Below are 20,118 nucleotides of genomic sequence, written 5' to 3'. Positions count from 1 at the left end.
ACAAAGGTGGAGACAGTGACGCCATCACTGATTGGGTGCCGGGGTCACGACGTGTCTCAACAACCTCAGTAATGCCCCTGGGAGAGCGAGTGCTGACACCGCAGGAACGGCACCGGCACGGGAGGTGAGTAGAAGCTTTTTTTATTTTATCGGAGCCAAGCGTGAGGTATAAGGAGTTGTCCAAGTAGTGGACAACTTCTTTAAAGGAATTGTTTGCTGAAATGAAGTCATCTTATTGATTGATGGGGGTCCGATTGCTTGTACCCTCCCAGATCCGCAGAACAGGGCACTTCTCCTATATATCAGTCCATGAAATACAGACAACACTAAGATGATATCGGAGTGCTTTCCGATTTTTTTTTTTCACGGACACCTAGCCTTTCATTGGCGAATTTGATCTAATACTTCAAACAGCATCGGACATGTCTCTGCGATTTTGCACGTACCATTGGTGTCGCGAAAAAATGGGAACAACTCCATAGACTCACATAGGCACGAGTGATATCCGCCAAAAACAAGCGTAGCACTTGTACACAAAAAACTGATGTCTGAATGAACCCTTAGGGTGCTTTCACATTGCGTTTGTGGATTCCGTCGGGGCATACGTCTGAGCCTCCTCCCCTCAAAATGGGGTTAGAACATAGTAACATAGTTTGTAAAGCCGAATAAAGACTTGCGTCCATCAAGTTCGACCTGTTAGTTCTGTAATTAACGTATGAGCCGGCGGGGCTATAGACTGTAATGATGGCGACAGAGCGAACGTGCGCTCTGACATGCACCATTTTCAGGAGTGTTCGCCTACTGGAGGTGGACACTCAGACATAGTAGACTGCATCTGAGTGTCCACCTCCTGTAGGCGTATACTCCCGAAAATGGTGCATGTCAGAGCGCACATTCGCTCTGCCGGCGCATAAGTCCGAACCCCGTTTTGCGGGATAGTTCGGACGTATGCCCCGACGGGACCCACAAACGCAATGTGAAAGCACCCTTAGAAGTGACAGAACGCCAGCATGACAGACATTCACTGATTTTCTGCGGGGCTGGTGTAAAGAGCCATGCGCGCTGCCATTCCGTTCGAAGGCCATGTTCCTACCTACAAACATGCTACGTTTTTTCCGCAGCGTTTTCTTATGCAATTGTCAAAACCAAAATGTGGAATGGAAATCTGCTCTAATTATTGTGGTTTTTTTGCTGAGTTTTTGCTGCAGATTTGAAACACCATTTTTTTTTATTACAGAATTGCTGAGATTCTGCACTTATAAACATGTAAAGCACCATGGAATAAATGGAGCTATAATAATAAATAATAAACATAATTGCATTTTTTTTTACACTTGTTTTTTTTTTTTCATGACCCCCGTAGAAGTCTATAGAGAAAAAAAGCACACAAAAAAGCGTCTTTAAACGCACGGTGGGTATGAGTTTCCATTAAATCACATCCAATTTTTTTTTACTTTTTTAATGCAACAGAAAAAAACTCGTAGCGTTTATACTTTGTGGGAACATGACCTAAAAGGGATAAAAGTTCTCCATTCTGATGATTGGGGGGGTAAAAGTTATTGCATATCCTGTGTTTTTTTTGTTTTTATAGTGTCTTATTCAAATGTATATACTTTTTAAAACCATTCAGTAATTGTTTTTTTTTTACTAATCGGGCTTACAAATTAAGTCAATTAGGGTGATATCATCTTTATGAATATTATTCTAAAATATAATTAAAAAAGTAAAATAAATAATAATAAATAGAAGCTTTTCTAAGGCTATGCGCCCATGATGCAGAAATGCTGCATATTTTTTCCTCTTCTCCCTGGCAGGAACAACACGTGCGGATTTTACATGCGTTTTTCCTGCCAGGTAGAAGCGTTTGTCAAGCGTTCTTCACATGCATTTCTGCATGCGGGTTATCAAGCGCTTTTCCATGCAATTTTAGCATCACTTGGAAAAGTGCTTGACAACTTGGTCACACTATATAAATCCATGCAACCAGCATATATAATGTGACCAAGTAATAGTTAAAAAAAAAAGAATAAAAATGGTAAAAAATAAAAAATAAACATTATACTTACCTTCCGATGGCCCCTGGTGTTTTCTCCTGTGCGTCCGGTCTCTTTTTTTACAGGTACTATGGTACCTGGGTCTGGATGAGTCTCCTCTTCTCCAGACCCGGGTACCATCCACACATTGAATCTCTTAATATCCGCATGTGCACATGTAGTCATGCGGATATTAAGCGATTCAGTGCAAGTCAATGGCGGCAATTACGCTGCGTGTCCGCAAATTTAATGGACATGCTGCGTATTTTTCCGCAGTGATAATCCGCAGCGGAGATTTCCGCAGCATGTGCACAGCTCATGCGGATTATCATTGGAGAACATGGGGCACATATTACCAAGCGTTTTTTAAGCGTTTTCGCTCCGGAAATTCCGCTGCAAAAAAAACGCTTGAAAAATGCATAGTGGGCACGCAGCCTAAGAATGTGTCCAAGAGCCCGTCTCCTGCAATTATTTTATTATGGTCATACTCGAAAAGCTGGTTCAGAGGAAGGGGCTCTCAATTTTTGTCCCTTTTATTTCTTTGAATGTTTTGGAGCAGGTTCTCCATTTAGGCTACAAGAACAGAAGTCAACGAAAAAAAGTATATGACCCCTTTAGATCTTTCCTTTTGATACTTCACATGCGTTCTTCTGCCTCACATTCATCTTTCTTTTAGACCCCAGTGTGTAACGTAACCCGAAAACCAGAATGTTTACTGCTCCTCGGCTGCGGAACTAAATCACGTTGGTTAATTGAGTGTGTTGCTAGAGCCGCATTTGATACAATGTTGTTGCTGGAGTGATGACATTATATGTAAACACAGACATCGGCTTTGTGAACTTTTTCTCTCGTCAAACAAAACTTTACAGCTAGTAAATGACAAGGAATGAGCGCTGCGGTCAAGCCGAGTGTCAGCAGATTTATTTTGAAGACTTTAATAAAGATCAGACTTCGTTTTATACATTATGTCATGATGCGGCACTGAAGAAAGGATTCTAGGTTCCTACTTTGTAATATTTTTTTTTCTTCTAATTTTATCGTAAAAATTGCTTAGAATACTAAATATGCTGTGTGGATTGAGTTCTGTTCTTTTTTTTATTTCCAGATATTGAGCGTAGGAAGAAAATATTTACTTTTATTCTGTATTTAAAGTTCAGTGTAGGGATATCCTAGCTCTGGACCATTAAGTTTTATGATCAAAAATATAAATTAACCGCTTCTAAAGGAAAACTCTTACCAAGTTTTAGTTCCCTAATCTGAGAGCAGCATGATGTAGGGGCAGAGACCCCGATTCCTGCAATGTGTCACTTACTGGGCTGCTTGATGTACTTTTTATAAAATCACTTTTATTAGCAGGAGATTATCATTAGAAGACTAGTAAACCGGCTGCTAGGTAGTCCAGTCACGCCCCCATCACTGATTGGCTGCTTTCTGCCTATGCACAGTGTACACAGAAAGCTGCCAATCAGTGGTGTGGGCGGGGTTATACACAGCTCAGCATTCAGAGAACTGCTAGATATGCAGCAGAGAAAACCGTTTTTAATCAAAACTGCAGCTCTCCGTAAATGAAGTGATTTATCACTGGAATCAGGATATCTGCCCTGACATCATGCTGTTCTCAGCTAGGGTAGAACAAACCTGGTGACAAATTCCCTTTAAAGAAGATCCATCAGCTTTCAGTATATTGTAGTAAAGTGCCATTCCTCTGTCACTCCTCCTGGAACTATGGGCCCGATTCATAATTTGTAATTTTTTTGTTGCTTTTCTTTCTTTTGTCTTGTTTTATTCATTGCCTTTTTTGTGCCAAATTCTTCAAAAGCGGTGCACGCTCTTCATGAATTTTGTGCAAAGTCAACATTTTATTTATTTATTTTACAAACTTTTATTGCAAAAAGTTTTTTTTTTCTTGACAAAAGTGACACACAAAATTACTTTGGGGAGGAAAGGGGGGACTGTTGTAAATTTGTAACACTCAGTTGACAATTTATTCATCCATTTTCCAAAGGGATAACGGAGGAATAGTGCAGCTCTAGGAAAAGATGCTCCAGCTTAGATATATTAAGAGAGTCCGTAGTTCTTTCTCAAAAATTGGTCACAAAAGTATGGTAGGTGTTTATAGATTACTATAATACTGTCGGTCCAGCGAATGGGAGGTGACAAGACAAGACTGGCAAATGTTTTTCAAAAATAATCAAAGTTTGTCACGGGGTAGCATTTTTTTTTTACTTTCTTTAAGCTTGTTGGTAAAATACGTCTATGCACCATCTGGCGGCAATATGGATCTAACAGAATGGGATCATTTAGATTGAGGAGTAGATAGACAGAAGGATTTCTCTCCAAGCTTAGAGATGATTATCCTAAAATTTCATATATGGTTGAATATATTTGAGACCAGAAATATCTCTTATGGTCCTTACATCCTCTAAACCAGTGCTTCTCTGCCTGTGAGGCTGGCCTCAATTGTGAGGCACCCTCTAGTTATTGGTAAGGCGCATTGAAGGAGGCAGTTTTCATAGAAGTAATTATTTGCTGCACAGTTTTTTCTATGGTTGTAGTAATTTCCAGATTACCAACATAATTTACACATTTTATTTATTTATTTTTTTACCTTTTTTATGATTTTTACTTTGAACATTGACTTCCACTATATATGGGGAGGCCCATATATCATCTAGCTCTGTCCTGTGAGACCCGCACATTATTATGGTCATTTTGGGGTGTCCCCAGTACAAAAAGTTTAAGAATCCTTGCTCTAAAACATTATTATGGGACTTTTTTTTCCTCAATTACTGCCTATCCACAGTATAGATAATTAATGTATGATTCCTGAAAACGGAGGCCCAAACTTTCCTGTGTAATGGAGCTGAAGTAAGCACGTGCAACAAACTATTAAAGGGAATCTGCCTGCAGGTTTTTGCAATTTAGTCTGAGAGCAGCATAATATAGGCCCAGAGAGCCTGATTCCAGCGGTGTGTCACTTATTAGGCTGTGAGTTTGTAGTTTCAGTACCATCAATGTTTAATCAGTAGGAGATTATCATTCCAGGACTATGACTAACGTGCAGGCCAGTCAGGCTAGTATGTATTACCCCGCCCCCACCACTGATTGGCTGCTTTCTGCCTATGCACAATGTATAAATGAAGTTGCCAATCAGTGGTGTGGGCGGGGTTATACGCAGCTCAGCATTCTGAGCACTGCTACTGCACACAACACAGGGATTCTCTCAAAGTACACCAAGCAGTTAAGTAAGTGACACATTGCTGGAATCAGGCTCTCTGCCCCTACATCATGCTGCTCTCGGATTACATATCAAACACCTGTTCACAGATTACTTTTAACTGTCTATAATTTCTGTAAACCGCTACTGGACTAATGGTGGCACATGGTCATTAACAATTTAACACAGGGCACTTTGGGAACCATAATTAATGGTGGTTACTGCACGAAGACCCCCAGCGATCATACATTTATCACCAGGATGACTTACTAATGTAACTCGCCAGCTACCTCTCAAGTTGCTGACAAGCTTTAGAAGGGAAAGTCCAAGTCCTCCTCCCTCTGTCCTATATTCTCGATATCAGGAACATCCTACTGAAGAGTAAATCGCTATTCTCTCAAAAGAATTAGTCATTCCACATAAGGTCCCTAAAAAGATTAGCTTGAGCTTGTAAGTCAATGTAATAATACACCCCATGTCATAACCCCCTGTTTAGTGCGGGCTTTCCGGGCACATGTCAGTTGATCTGTACAGCTGACATGTGCCCGCAACAGCCGCGTGTAGAATCTCGATCCACCCGCGGCTGTTAACTAGGTAAATGCCGCTGTCAATCTCTGACAGCGGCATGTAACTCGCGCTTCCGGGAAGCTCGTCATAGGCCCCGCCCATCGGTGATCCCATCACATGGTCGGCATTACAACCCGGGGTCTGCAGGAGACCCCTGTGGTTGTCACTGCCAGATTGCTATGAGCGCCACCCAGCGGTCTGCGCTCATAGCAAGTGAGCAATTCTGCTACATACAGGCAATCTGATCATCGCCTGTGTGTAACAGAGGTAATCAGATAATTGCAGCTTCTAGTCTTCCATGGAAATTATTGAAGCATGCAAAAAGTGTAAAAAACAAAAAAAACAAAGAAAAACCTGTTTTTCAAATTATAAAAAAAATATATATAGAAAAGTTTTAAATCACCCCCCTTTCGCCCCTTTCAAAATAAAACTGTTAAAAAAAAACCCACATACACATATTTGGTATCGCCGTATTCAGAACCGCTTGATCTATCAATATAAAAAAAAGAATTAATCCGATCTGTAAACAGTGTAACGAGAAAAAAATTCTAAATGCCAGAATTACGTTTTTTGGTCGCGGCAACATTGCAATAAAATGCAATAACGGGCGATCAAAACATCGACCTGGACAATAATAATGGCAGGTCAGTTTTAGCATTCAGTGAACATGGTAAAAAAACAAAAAACTGTGTAATTGCACTTTTTTTTGCAATTTCACTGCACTTGAATTTTTTTCCCCATTTTGCAGTACACGATATGCTAAAGCCAGTGATGTTGTTCAAAAGTACAACTTGTCCCACAAAAAATAAGCCCTCACATGGCCCTATTGACCAAAAAATAAAAACCAATTTATTGCTTTATTTTCTCTGAAATGGTCCACTCTGTAAAATCATGCACAACTTGACTGTCTTGGAATGAAATAATTCCTTTTGTGTGTGTATACATGAACTTGAGAAATTCAATTAAGATGAGAGCTCCTCTAGTGGTGATCTGAGTAAATGTTCAAACCTACAATGCAGTAGTTATCGCCTTACTTTTGTTATTATGTTGATACTTTGGGTTAGATATGGTATACCAATATATTTATGTCTTGTGTAAATGGATTGAAAATTGTGACATTTGCCACCAGCACCCAGATTGTGTTACATGTACAAATATGGTGGAGAATGCGGGCAGGGCTTAAGTTTTTTGATACAGTTCTTTATAAAAGTATTAGTGTCATTTTCCGATACAGGCTTTGCAGTAATAATAAATCTCCTACATTGATTGAAAGCTATATACAATGTAAAATCATAAAGTTCTGCACATCAGTCTACTTTCTAAATATGTGCACAAAAAAAATTAGACGTCCACTGCTTTATCATTGATGGCCTATCCTGAGGATAGGTCATCATTGTCTGATCGGTCAGGGTCTGTTGATTTGAATAGGAGGCGGATGTGCAGTACCCAGCGCGGCCACTATCAGAAGACGGAGCAGCTCCGAAATTAAACATTTCTTTCCGCCGACACCGAGAACAGCTGATCGGCGGAGGTGTTGGACCCGACCAATCAGACATTGATGACCTATCCTTATGATAGGTCATCAATGCTAAATTAGTGGACATCCTCTTTAAAATTAAATTCAGGTCGCTTATTTTTTAGCGAAGGTGATATTGTGTAAGCGCCGCTAATTAATGTATGCACCTCAATGGTGAGGACCATTTTTTTCACACCCAGATCGATCTCTGACGTGATGAAAATCAGCCAAAAATCGTATGTTTTGTCGGATAGCACTCGGACCAATGTTATTTTATGGGCAGTGCTGATCAGCTTTCTCTTTTTTCTCATGCTGATTCAGCCTGAAAAAAAATTACAGCGTGGTGTGAGTTGCTCCGCAAATCAGATGACACGCATCCATTCAAGTCTGTTGGTGCGTGTAAAACATTGGACTGCACTCTGATTTCATTCAAGTGCAGTCCGTCAGCCGCTGACTTAGACATTGAAGAAGATGGAGAAATTACCTTCTCCATCTTCTCACCCTCACCTGTGCTACGAATCTCTCATCCGAGTGGACACCTGATCAGAGTTTGATCGGAGTGTCTTGGGCATAATTGAGCCGATTCTCTCGCATGAATGTTTGTGTGAGTGAACCCTTAAAGAAGTTGTCCACTACTTTGGCATTGATGCCCTATCCTTAGGATAGGGCATCAATGTCTGATCGGCCGGGGTCCCGCACGCGGCACCCCCGCCGATCAGCTGTTATCGGTGCCGCCGGCCAGAAGTTCTTACCTGCGGTCCATCTGTAGTGGCCGCAGCAGGGTACTGCACATCCGCCTCCCATTCAGTTGAATAGGAGGCGTATGTGCAGTAACAAGCACCGGCCACTACAGATGGACCGCCACTGCAACTTGACGGCCAAGCACCGCGGGTAAGGACTTCTGGCCCCCGCCGCTTGCACCAATTAAATCTGATTGGTGGGGGTGCCACGTGCCGGACCCCGGCCGATCATACATTGATGCCCTAGGGCATCAGTGCCATAGTAGTGGACAGTCCCTTTAATCTGAGCCAGTATGGTTGTGAATAAAGCATAAGGTTACTTTTGGAATAAGCTATGTTTCTCGAATATGACAGGAAATCAGAGGACTGTGTATCCATGTAAACATGGGAAATAAATACCCAGCATTGTGAAACGTTGTCCTGGTAGATCTCAAACCTGGCATCTCGGTGCTACCAGGCAGCTTGCAAGTCACCGTTTTGTGTGTTATTTGATGCAGAAGGTTATCCAGTGGTTTAAGTAATCATAAATGTTCTCATAATGAATGGCGTTGTGGCATTGATTGGACAGGTCTATTCCCCCTCGGTGGCACATAAATTGTTCCCCGCCAGTAGGAATATACAGCCCGGTTGTTAAAGCCTCCCGGCTGCAGCACAAGGTGCCTCGTTGACTTCATAAATGAGTAATTGTGTTTGCACATATTTTGTCAGCAAAGCAAAGTGGTTCTGGAAGAATGTCAGAAAAAAATCTGATAAGATCACTTCTTGTAAATTATACCAGTTTGTATATGCCAACATTCCCATACATGTTCCACTTCCAGCCGGCCTGAAATGGAGACCCCAGTCATTTGTATTCATTATACCGCGAGTGAAATAATAACCGCTGTTCTCTATTGATCCATTGACTGAAATTCATGTTGTCTGAGATGATGTTTAGTTTGACGTTTCCATGCGGGGAGCAAAGGCACGTGGTGCCCCCTACAGTATGGATTGTGCTACTGCAGCCACTTAGAAATGAATTACTCTTTCTAATATTACACTAGTAGTATCTCAGTTTTATACGGCCCTTCCTGCCCTTTAAAGAGTCCGATAGAAGGTTACGGCAGAGCACGATGTGGACATTTCTGCGATGTACGTCACAATCTTTCAGCAGCTGTGTGTATGAAGTAAATGATCTGCCTGCATCGGTTTCCTCCGCGCTGCTCAGAAGTGGCTGGTATGCATTGTGCTTTTATGGCTTCTCCTGTATTTTTCAGTAATAGGATATGCTTTGGGTAGACCATCAAATACTATTCATTGGAAGCCATCTCAAACAGGCCAAACACTTCATATAACCTCACGGACGCGTCTTAAGATCCGAGATGTTTGGTGCGTTTGGGTCACGACAACATGAAAGTCAGATCGGTAACGTTAAATCCGGGGCTTTTGGCATTTACTGTTGACAAACCGCAGACGGGAACATGTTCTCGTTCACGGTGCAGCTGTCTCCAATATTGGAGCTGTCAATCAGTCAGAAAATTCAAACCATTTCCTCCATCGTCCAGATGTCTGGGCTTCATCCAGATGATAAACTTTGTGCTCGTTGGTGCCATGCATATAGAGAAGCTCCGTAATCATTATCCTTTACTGGGGGACGGATCATTTTACTAAAAGCTGCAATTGTTTGCTGGACTGAAGCGACATGAATGTCTTGGCTGATACCGTTTTCAGTTCCATGTCTTCAATTTATTGGAACATTGCTGGTGGAGACTACAGTAGGCGAAAAATACAACCAAAACAGGCACAGAAAAAGCTGCAGCTCTAGGACGCGCATCGGCACATTTATGTCACTATGTTAGGAGGGTCCGGCCTATGGCCCATAACTACTTTATAAGTACCAGTGAAAGCATAGAAATGTGCCGGACTATAAGCTGTTATACGTGCAAAGTGTAAGAGCTCGTTCACACTATAACATCCAACCTCTCGCCCCCGGTGTATCACATTCACCGCCCCCAGTGTATAACATACGACTCCTCACCCCCCGGTGTATAACATCCAACCTCTCGCCCCCCGGTGTATCACCCCCAGTCTTTAACTAGCGGCTCCTCACCCCCTCTTCCCCCGGTGTATAACATCCGGCCCCTTGCCTCCCCCAGTGTATCACATCCACCCCCACCCACCAGTGTATAGCATATGGCTCCTCACCCGCGGTTTATAACATCCAACCTCTCGCCCCCGGTGTATCACATTCACCGCCCCCAGTATATAACATACGGCTCCTGACCCCCCGGTGTATAACATCCGACCTCTCGCCCCCCGGTGTATCACCCCCAGTCTTTAACAAGCGGCTCCTCACCCCCTCTTCCCCCGGTGTATAACATCCGGCCCCTCGCCCCCCCCAGTGTATCACATCCACCCCCACCCACCAGTGTATAGCATATGGCTCCTCACCCGCGGTGTATAACATCCAACCTCTCGCCCCCGGTGTATCACATTCACCGCCCCCAGTATATAACATACGGCTCCTGACCCCCCGGTGTATAACATCCGACCTCTCGCCCCCCGGTGTATCACCCCCAGTCTTTAACAAGCGGCTCCTCACCCCCTCTTCCCCCGGTGTATAACATCCGGCCCCTCGCCCCCCCCCCAGTGTATCACATCCACCCCCACCCACCAGTGTATAGCATATGGCTCCTCACCCGCGGTGTATAACATCCAACCTCTCGCCCCCGGTGTATCACATCCACCCCCCCAGTGTATAACATATGGCTCCTCACCCCCCGGTGTATAACATCCGACCTCTCGCCCCCCGGTGTATCACACCCACACCCTCACTTCCAGTGTATAACATGCGTCTCCTCACCCCATCTTCCCCCGGTGTATAACATCCGGCCCATCGCCATGCCGTCTGCTTTTACTACAGTGTGACAGAATAACTGGTGGTAAAGAGCTCGCGGATACCAGTGCAATCCTGTAGGAGCCACCGGTGAGACAAGACCACTCATGACATTTCTTCGCTAAATATACCCCCTTCGCATGTGAATGATATTATTGAGAAGTGGAAGGAATCGTAGCAACTCAGCCACGAAGTGGAGGCCCCGTAACAGAGAGGGGTCACCGAGTGCTGAGGAGCAGAGGGCAGAAAAGTCACCAACACACTGACCCCGTAACTGCAGAGTCCAAACCTCTTGTGGTATTAACATCAGCACAAAAACTGTGCCTCTGCGAGGAGTTTTATGACATAGGTTTCCATAGCCTAGCAGCTGCATGCAGCCTTACATCTCCAAGCACAATGCCAAAAGTCGGATAGAGTGGTGTAAAGCCACCACCACTGGACTCTGGAGCATAGGAAACATGTTCTGTGGAATGAAGAATCACACTTTTCTCTCTGGTATCTGATGGACGAGTCTGGGTATTGTGAATACCAGGAGAATGTGATTTGCCTGAATGCATTGTCCCAAAAGTACGGAGGATGGATAATACTATGTGCTTGTTTTTCAGAGGTTGATCTAAGCCCTTAGACCCATCCCATGCACAGTTTTTCCCTGCACAAAGGGTACTCTAGCGAGCTTCATTTACTTATATGAAAAACTGTGAAGGGATACAGTGCTTTATCATTGCTGCGGCTTCTTCCTTCTCAGGATTGGTGGATATCTCAGAGGTTGGACCACCCTAGTGGTCATTAAGTGATGGCATATCCTAGCGAGACCATTACTTAAAGGAATTTTCCCACGAGCAAAGTACAAGACAAGTTGTGATCCCATGCTTTCCTGACTGTATACTTTTGCCTTCTCCCCTGCCCAGGAGATGTGGTATGATCAGACCATGTTCCTGCACGGTCAGACACAGCCATTACACAGTACACAGCAGGGGCACATTTATAAGATTATCTTGGCACAGGAATATTTTTTTTTTTTTTTTAACACATCCAATTATGGAAGAAATTTTTATTCCAAGATCTATTAATTAAAATATATTTATTTCGTTAGTGGGAAAATCCCTTTTAAATGTAATATTTTGTGAGGTTTATTGGAAGTAATGACTAATTTATGGAGGACATCTGAGGAGCAACCTTGAGGTCGGGATCAGATGGGGATTGAGGTAAGACACAAAACTGTAGATATTGTGACTTATTACGAGAATTATAATCTGCGACTTTAATAGTTGAGGGTCTGCGTATCACCCAAGTGCTGACATTGTTCTTATGTATCACTTATTAGCGCTGTCTTCACTTGTCACGGACATCAGGAGTAAAGCTGCCATCGTTTTACTTTCTGTACTACATTGTAATCTCCACTCGGTGACATCTTTACATGCTTTGTAATTCCCACCAGAGGAAGAAACGTTTACCCACCATTTGTTTTGTATATCCTAAACTCGTAAACTTTTCTCCACTTTATAAGAGTTACTGAAAAGAAGGTTATTTAATAGATGGATTTTAACAAGGGGGGAAGAAGGTCAAGACAAATTTATATTTTGAGGGGGTTTGCGATTCAAGGAAAGTCACACCTGACAAAAATTGAGTTTTACGCAACTTGCGCAACCACTGACCTGGGTCATTTTTGAAGGAAGTGGTAAATCATAGTGCAGTTTTATGTAGCGAATTTGGATGACCACATTAACATTTTCCTCCTCCTCCAGATTTTGTCTGTGTTAAAGAAACAAGCCAGATTAAATAATAAAAAAAAAAAAAAAAATGGAATTTTCTTAAGACCATAAAACACAACATACACCAGCGACAACTGAGGGTCGGAGTATATTTGAGAATGTAGCATATCGCTTTTTGTGAACGAAATATCACAGCTAAAAAAAATCAATTTGGCTCCATTGTGTGAAGACGGCTTTATATTTCTCTAGGTTATGACTGCCATGAAACGCGTCATGTCTTCAGTGAGAATAAATATGCCAAATTACTTTTCCAGAAGTCTTGATAGGATGAACATATTCTTGTGATAATGCCAACTCTTGTATGATTGTATAACCTCCAAACAATGTAAGGTGAATCTTCATTTTTTATTTTATCATGTGTTTTTTCGCTACACTTTCAGATGATCTGATATAGCATTTGATAGACAATAGATAATTCGCAAATCACTTTATTAATTACTTATATTCTGTTATCTGCAAAAAAATCCCTCAAGTGCTGGCAGCTAGGTGTCTCCCTACAGGAAGTTGGAGGGGATTGTCTTTGTCTCCCTACAGGAAGTTGGGGGGCGGTTCTTTGTCTCCCTACAGGAAGTTGGGGGGCAGTTCTTTGTCTCCCTACAGGAAGTTGGGGGGCGGTGATTTGTCTCCCTACATGGAGTTGGGGGGCAGGTCTTTGTCTCCCTACAGATTGTTGGGGGGCGGGGCTTTGTCCCCCTACAGGTTGTTGGGGGGTGGGGCTTTGTCTCCCTACAGGTTGTTGGGGGGTGGGGCTTTGTCTCCCTACAGGTTGTTGGGGGGTGGGGCTTTGTCTCACTACTGGAAGTTGGGGGGCTGGTCTTCGTCTCCCTACAGGAAGTTGTTTCTATGCTCCTGCTCTCCTGTTTGTCAGGTTGCATACAGCATAACACAGTGGCAGGCTTATAGTTTGGGGCTGGGGAGTCACTGGGCAACCGTAAGTGCAATGCATACTGAAAAGTGAGGAAAGTGTGATGTCAGAATGGTGATTTAAGAGAATCCACTCTCTCAAAGCAGTAGATGACCAGTTGAATTATGGCAGTTCCCATACATATTAGACTGGTATTTGCACAAAAAGGAGTTTTAACGTGTGAGTGATGAGCGCATCAAGACCTTGTTTTTTTTATTGGTTTTATGTAATAGGACAGGTACAGTTTATGCTGTATTCTCAATTGATTTCATTATGTAACTTGACTGGTCCTCAAGGGCCTATTTACCAATTAGCCTTCACCAAAATTTTGACTTAAAACTGTTTGAAATATCACAAAAAAAAATTGTGACTTGCCATTTTTATGCTGTTCCTGGCCAACGCCACCTTTTTTTTAAGTCTGGACAGACCTTAAAGAGAATCTTGACACCTAATCTGAGAGCAGCATAATATGAAGACAGAGACCCAGATTCCAGTGATTAATCATTTACTGGGCTGCTTGCTGCAGTTTTGATAAAATCACAATTTTTTTTCAGAGGAGATTATCACTAAATGACTAGTAAATCTGCTTTCAGGTAGTCCTCCATATTCCTTCCTGAATTATAGACAAGAGCTGCATTCTCCGTTGATAGCAGCGGAGGGCTACCCTTTTCCTACATGACATCACTACCTGTACTATATCCAGTGTAAATACTTTGTTTCCAGTAGATTTTTAGTTTAAAAGGGTTGTTTGGGACTTTAATATTGATAGCCTGTCCTTAGGGTAGGTTATCAATGTCTGATCGATGGGGGTGAGACATTCAGCACCTCCACCGATCAGCTGTTCCCGGTGGTGGTCGGAACTGCTCAGTTGCAGAGCTGCACAGCTTTGTCGACGGAGTAGTGGCCGCAGCCAGGTACTGCACATCCGCCCCCTTTTTGATTTGAATAGGTGGCAGATGTGCAGTACCCGGCCCCGGCCACAATTCTGTCAATAGAGCAGTGCAGTTCTGCTACTGAGCAGTTCCGGCCTCTGCAGTCACCAGGAACAGTTGATCGGGGAGGTGCCAGGTGCCATCAATGTTAAAGTCCCGGAGAATCCCTTTAAGCTTCTTAATAACAATCCTGCAACATCTTTTTTCTTGATTCTCTCACTGGGTGTTACCATTCTCATTGCCAATACGGTTTGTCCCTACACTTTCCAATCAGTGCTGACCGCGCCAGAGCGAGTAGCGATATGTTAACATCCAATTATCTTTTCATTTAAACCTTTCCAGTAGGAATTACAGAGGGGTGACACATTGTTTTATTTTGCTTTTCATGTGGGTTTTTTCTTTGTTACAAACGTGTTTAAGTATTGTGTGTATGGGAATGGCTATATTCGGGGATGCCGAGAAATCCTGTTTGATGGGTTTCCAGTTGCTCTTTTTCTTGTTGACCACCCTCTTGCTTGTTTCCAGACTGTAATGATGGCGCTCACCAGCAGAACGTTCTTCGAGGAGAGATTTTCATTGTTGAATGTGTTGGTAGAGAAAAAATAATCTGTAAGAATGCGATCACGTGATTCATTTGTAATCGTCGTGTGGATCAGCCCTCGCAAGACATTTATTACTTACAGAACACTTTGTGATCTTAAAAATGATCATTTGTCTTCAGTAATAATCTCCTCATGTTACCGACTTGTATAAAGTTAGTTTTTCCATTGTTTCAAAAAGACAAAAGAAAGCAAAAAGTCTGCCAGACAGAATTATTAACAAAATATTAATACAGGTCGATATAACTAGGGAGGACGGGTGAGATAAACGCCTGGAAAGCAGCAATGAGTCTGTGGCAGAGAAGTAACACAGGTATTCTGGATGGACGGGATAAGCAGCGTCTGTGTTCAGTCTGACCCATGTACCCCTGATGGGTAATTACAGTAATGGCCTCCTCTCATTAACTGCATCTTAGCCTGTGAAACTTGTAAATTTGTGGTTGTTGATGTTTTATCTTACACGGTATACAACGAGATATGAAGGGTTTGTTACACACACGCCGCTAGGTTCAGATAGGGGCGAGACACGTTTCATGAATTCTTTGGAATCCTGGGGGAACCGTTACTCAGGGCGACCATAGGCTGCAGCTTCTCTCAGGCACATGATAGATTCAATTACTGACCAGACACATCTGACAAGAGTCTTTTTCAACAGTTTAACAGTGGAATTAAAATCTGAAGCACGGCCAGTGCAATTCAGGGATATTACAGCAACAATCTTTATTACAGTACAGTCTGAGTTTTTTGAGCAACCGGCTCCAGTAACAATACAGTAGTTTCTTCACAAGGCACAGTATTAGTCTCTTCAGTAGCATAATTCAGCATAGATTAGATCTCTTAGCAGCACACTTCTATGCATGCACAACCACAGGCTTTTCCTTCATATTGACACAATAGTACACAGCATTCTTTATCCTGCATGGAGATGGAGGAGAGGGTAGGGTTTGATGAGGGTGATGATCCCTGTGACTCAATTCATTCCTGTCCTTATCTTCCTGCCCGATAATACCCTGCTCTGTTAGTTCAGCGAGTTTATCTGACCTGTGTTTAGTTTCTTTCCTTATCTGAATTCTGTTCAGTTGCCTGCTGTCAGATCCAGATAACACACCACCTTTCTCTTCAGCTTCAGCCAGACTACAATAGCAAGTTTCACACAATCCCCCTGGGGCTCTGCTAAAACACTCCCTGTCTCCTGTGACTGTGTTAACCCCTCTAGTTGATGGATGCTTCTGAAGCACAACACTTCCTATCTCCTGTGCTTATGTTATTTGTAACAGTTGCTGGATGCTTTGGAAGCAACAGCACTACTTCTGCATGTCACATTTAGAAAGAAAAGTTAAAGGAATTTTCTAGTTTTGGAAAACTTCTGTCCTCCAGGTGCAGTTTTTTTTAAAAAAACAAACTAACTGTGCTTTACTTATCCTACCTTGATCCAGCGCTGAGTCTCTGCCGCTGCTGCCGATCACTGTTATTGTCTGCAGTGCTGACAATACATTGACACCTCTGTTACCTATGACTTAGCTCTGTGGTTCTGCCCAAGTTGACTGCACAAGACAATCGGCGCCACTGAACTCCATTATTGGTTGCTGTTAATGTGACATCAGTGCTGCAGAGAACAGGAGCACAGGAGACTCCGCACTGGAGCTGGGGAGGGTGCATATAGGTTAAAAAAACTAACATATAAAACCCAACAAACTATATATATTAAACAAACTGCAGCCCGAGGGACAGAAAATCTTTATAAGGATAGACTTCTGTAGTATTCCTGTGTGAATAAGGTCAAATAGAGAAAGAACTTATGAGGATAATGTAGGCGCCCTGTAGCAACTAATTTTCTTTTTTTATATTGGGGTCAGTAATTACATGGGCTCCACCTCTTAGAGGGAATGTCTTCAGAAAAATGACTTATCGATTCAATCAAGTTTTTGTGTTAAAAGTATCCTTTTTTTAAATTTTGGCTATATATATATAGAGAGAGAGAGAGAGATACATATATATATATACAGATATATATATATATATATATATATATATATATATATATATATATATATATATATATACATATATATATACAGAGATATATATATATATATATATATACAGAGAGATATATATATATGGAGATATAGAGATATATATAGATATTTATTTTAGACTGTTCTGTCAAGAAGCGCTTTCAGCAGACTCCTTATCTGAGGCAAGACTTCTCTTGAAGCTCATCAAGAGAATGCCAAGAGTGTGCAAAGCAGTCATCAAAGCAAAAGGTGGCTACTTTGAAGAACCTAGAATATAAGACATATTTTCAGTTGTTTCACACTTTTTTGTTAAGTATATAATTCCACATGTGTTAATTCATAGTTTTGATGCCTTCAGTGTGAATGTACAATTTTCAAAGTCATGAAAATACAGAAAAATCTTTAAATGAGAAGGTGTGTCCAAACTTTTGGTCTGTACTGTATATTTATGGTACAACTCATACCTGTTATATATATATATATATATATATATATATATATATATATATATATATATATTATGATAGGGAGAGGTGTCTACATATATGTTAGTATAATATTTAGGATAGATCCAATATATTATTGAAATCCTTTGCCTTGTCTTTGTCCTTCCTGGTCTGTTGTCTTATACATACGTATACATGTCTTCCGTGTCCTGGTGTCCTGGCTATGTAACAGAATCATCATTGAGTAGTAAAATTTGTAATATATCTAATAAATTGTAACTATTTCACATGTAATTTTTATTATTTCTAGAAGTGTATTTTTCATACCGTGAATCCAATAGTTTAAAGGATCCAATATTTTCTTTATGTTCATATTGTAAAACTTGAGCACAAATTCCGCACTTTTCTGCCGTCTGCCTTCGCCATAGCACACAAGTCCTGTTTTTCTATTGCTGTCTGGGATTTATACACTTCTTTTTCAGCAATCCGCACATGAATAAGTAATCGCTCAGCGGGATCTTTTAAACTGTACATAAGTAAAAGCAGTCTGGGATGAAATCTTTTTTTTTTTGGTGGGGAGGTTTAGCTTGTAATGATTTCTCTGCAGTTACATTTGTTAAAATATTTATGAATATTATACTTATGAAATGTCGCGGCCTTAACGGGCTACAATCGTCCAGCTCTGATCTGAAAAATGTGTTTTTTGTTTCAGCCGGGTTTAGAAGAAGTTTTCGTCTCAGCAGGAAGGATAAGAAAACAAATAAATTCATGTACGAATGTAAAAAGAGCGACCAATACGACACAGCAGATGTTCCGACTTTTGAAGAGGTGGCGTCGTATCAGCGGCAGCCTAATGAAAAATACAGGCTGGTAGTCCTGGTTGGTGAGTATGGATCTCTGCATAAGACACGCTTTGTTAAAACGTTTTTACTCCCCCCCCCCTTAAACCAGTTGCTCCGAATTTTTGCTATGATGTCAAAAATCCAGTTGCTGCATCTGCTAATAATTTTCCAGTGTTTTCCAATTTCTAAGTTCAGGATTCAAATGTTGGAGCAGTGAAATCTTTGGGCATTTAGACAGCCAATAGAATGTCACATTGTAACTTGGAAAGTATCGCGAAAACCACAAATAACAAAAAGTAAAACTGATAAGCGGTAATACTAGACGCTCACTGTTTTTTTTCGGCTTAAAATATGATTAGGTGTTGAAATCTAATCTTGTAATAGAAGAAGTAGGAACACTTTGCCACGGACCTGGTTATCTCTACTGAGAGGTTTTCCAAGTCTAAAGCTGGATAAGAGAGGGGTTTTTCATTGCCGTATTCGGCTACATTAAATCTCCTCAATGACATTCAGATGGGGTTGGAAATAATTGGTAAAGAGAAAACTAGGTCTCCTTACTCATCAATGAAAAATACGCTGGAGTGAAACAATAAAAATTATCTGTTTTAATATGCGTGTGGGACGATAATCTAGATGATGACTTAATCATGGCCTTAGCCAAATCTTACGTTTGTTCTTATCCATTAGGTAATGACATATGTTCAGTTTTTCCTATGTTGCAATTACATTTGTCGTGGAGAAAAATTGTAAAAGCCATAAAGACATCTCTGGAGAGGGGCCATATCACCCTCACTTTGAACATATGGGAGTAATTTTAACTGGGGAAGTGAGAAAGAGCTGACACTTCAACCTCCATTGAAGTAGAACCTCCTGCCTTGAATGGGTAACTACAACAGGAGATCTGCTGAGAATCAGCCACCAAGTCTAGGATTCGAATACTGAGAAGCAGAGAAGTACAGAGGCTTCCTCTGTTCAATGGAATTATCACAGACACTCTGGAGCCAGTGGCCAGTGATGAATGTTGGGGTTTGCATCGATCTAATATTTATGGGAGATGTATTTTCGACGTAGCAAAGGGACGAACATAGCGCATTCACTCACATCACCGTAAGGTCGCCCGACCACCTCCAACTTAATTTTGGTCAGGTGGATGATGCTTGCATGCCATGTTTCATCTCTATAGAAAGGTAAAATCGTGATAAGAAACATGACAACAATATCTCCCTCCTGGGACCTCCAGGGGCGAAGATATCCTGAAAGTTGGGGATCTCATAATCTTCTGAAGACCTAGCACATCCCACGACCAGCTGCCCCATATGAGCTCATCAAGGGGGAGGTATGTGGGCGTACCCTTGATATAATAAAAATGAGAGTTTGGGTTTTTGTTATTTGTCGGTCCTACAAGATACAGCATGTTGTGGTCCTGTCCGTTCTTCCCTCCGCTAAGCTCGGAGCCATTTCCATAAACCAGGTTTAGTACTTTTCTTATCCCTTTTTTTCTATGTGATTGTATATACCATATTGTTTTGTTCCCATTTTGTAAAATCTTTGTCCATGTTTTATAAACACTCCCTACCTTTCCAGGTTAAATACATAAAATTGAATAGCTCCGTTCCTCTTGCTCTGTAAACCGCACCCCTGAAGTCATACACTACCTGTA

At 41.7% G+C, this 20,118-nt stretch overlaps 1 protein-coding gene across 2 annotated transcripts in view; it reads left to right on the top strand.

The window, feature by feature from the left end:
- The window catches only part of MPP7 (MAGUK p55 scaffold protein 7), a 381,349-nt gene that overhangs the window by 293,118 nt on the left and 68,113 nt on the right, over positions 1–20,118 (top strand). For both annotated transcript variants that reach the window (XM_073677586.1, XM_073677588.1), the window contains exon 13: positions 18,329–18,499. In XM_073677586.1, the coding sequence (XP_073533687.1) occupies positions 18,329–18,499 (171 nt within the window). The remainder of the gene's footprint in view (positions 1–18,328; positions 18,500–20,118) is intronic.

The sequence above is a fragment of the Phyllobates terribilis genome, unplaced genomic scaffold, assembly GCF_046119375.1.
Source record: "Phyllobates terribilis strain yellow unplaced genomic scaffold, ASM4611937v1 Scaffold_4__5_contigs__length_816908805, whole genome shotgun sequence".
Classification (NCBI taxonomy): domain Eukaryota; kingdom Metazoa; phylum Chordata; class Amphibia; order Anura; family Dendrobatidae; genus Phyllobates; species Phyllobates terribilis.
Note: the sequence above shows the minus strand (reverse complement) of the source record. Positions and strands in the feature narration are given on the sequence as shown.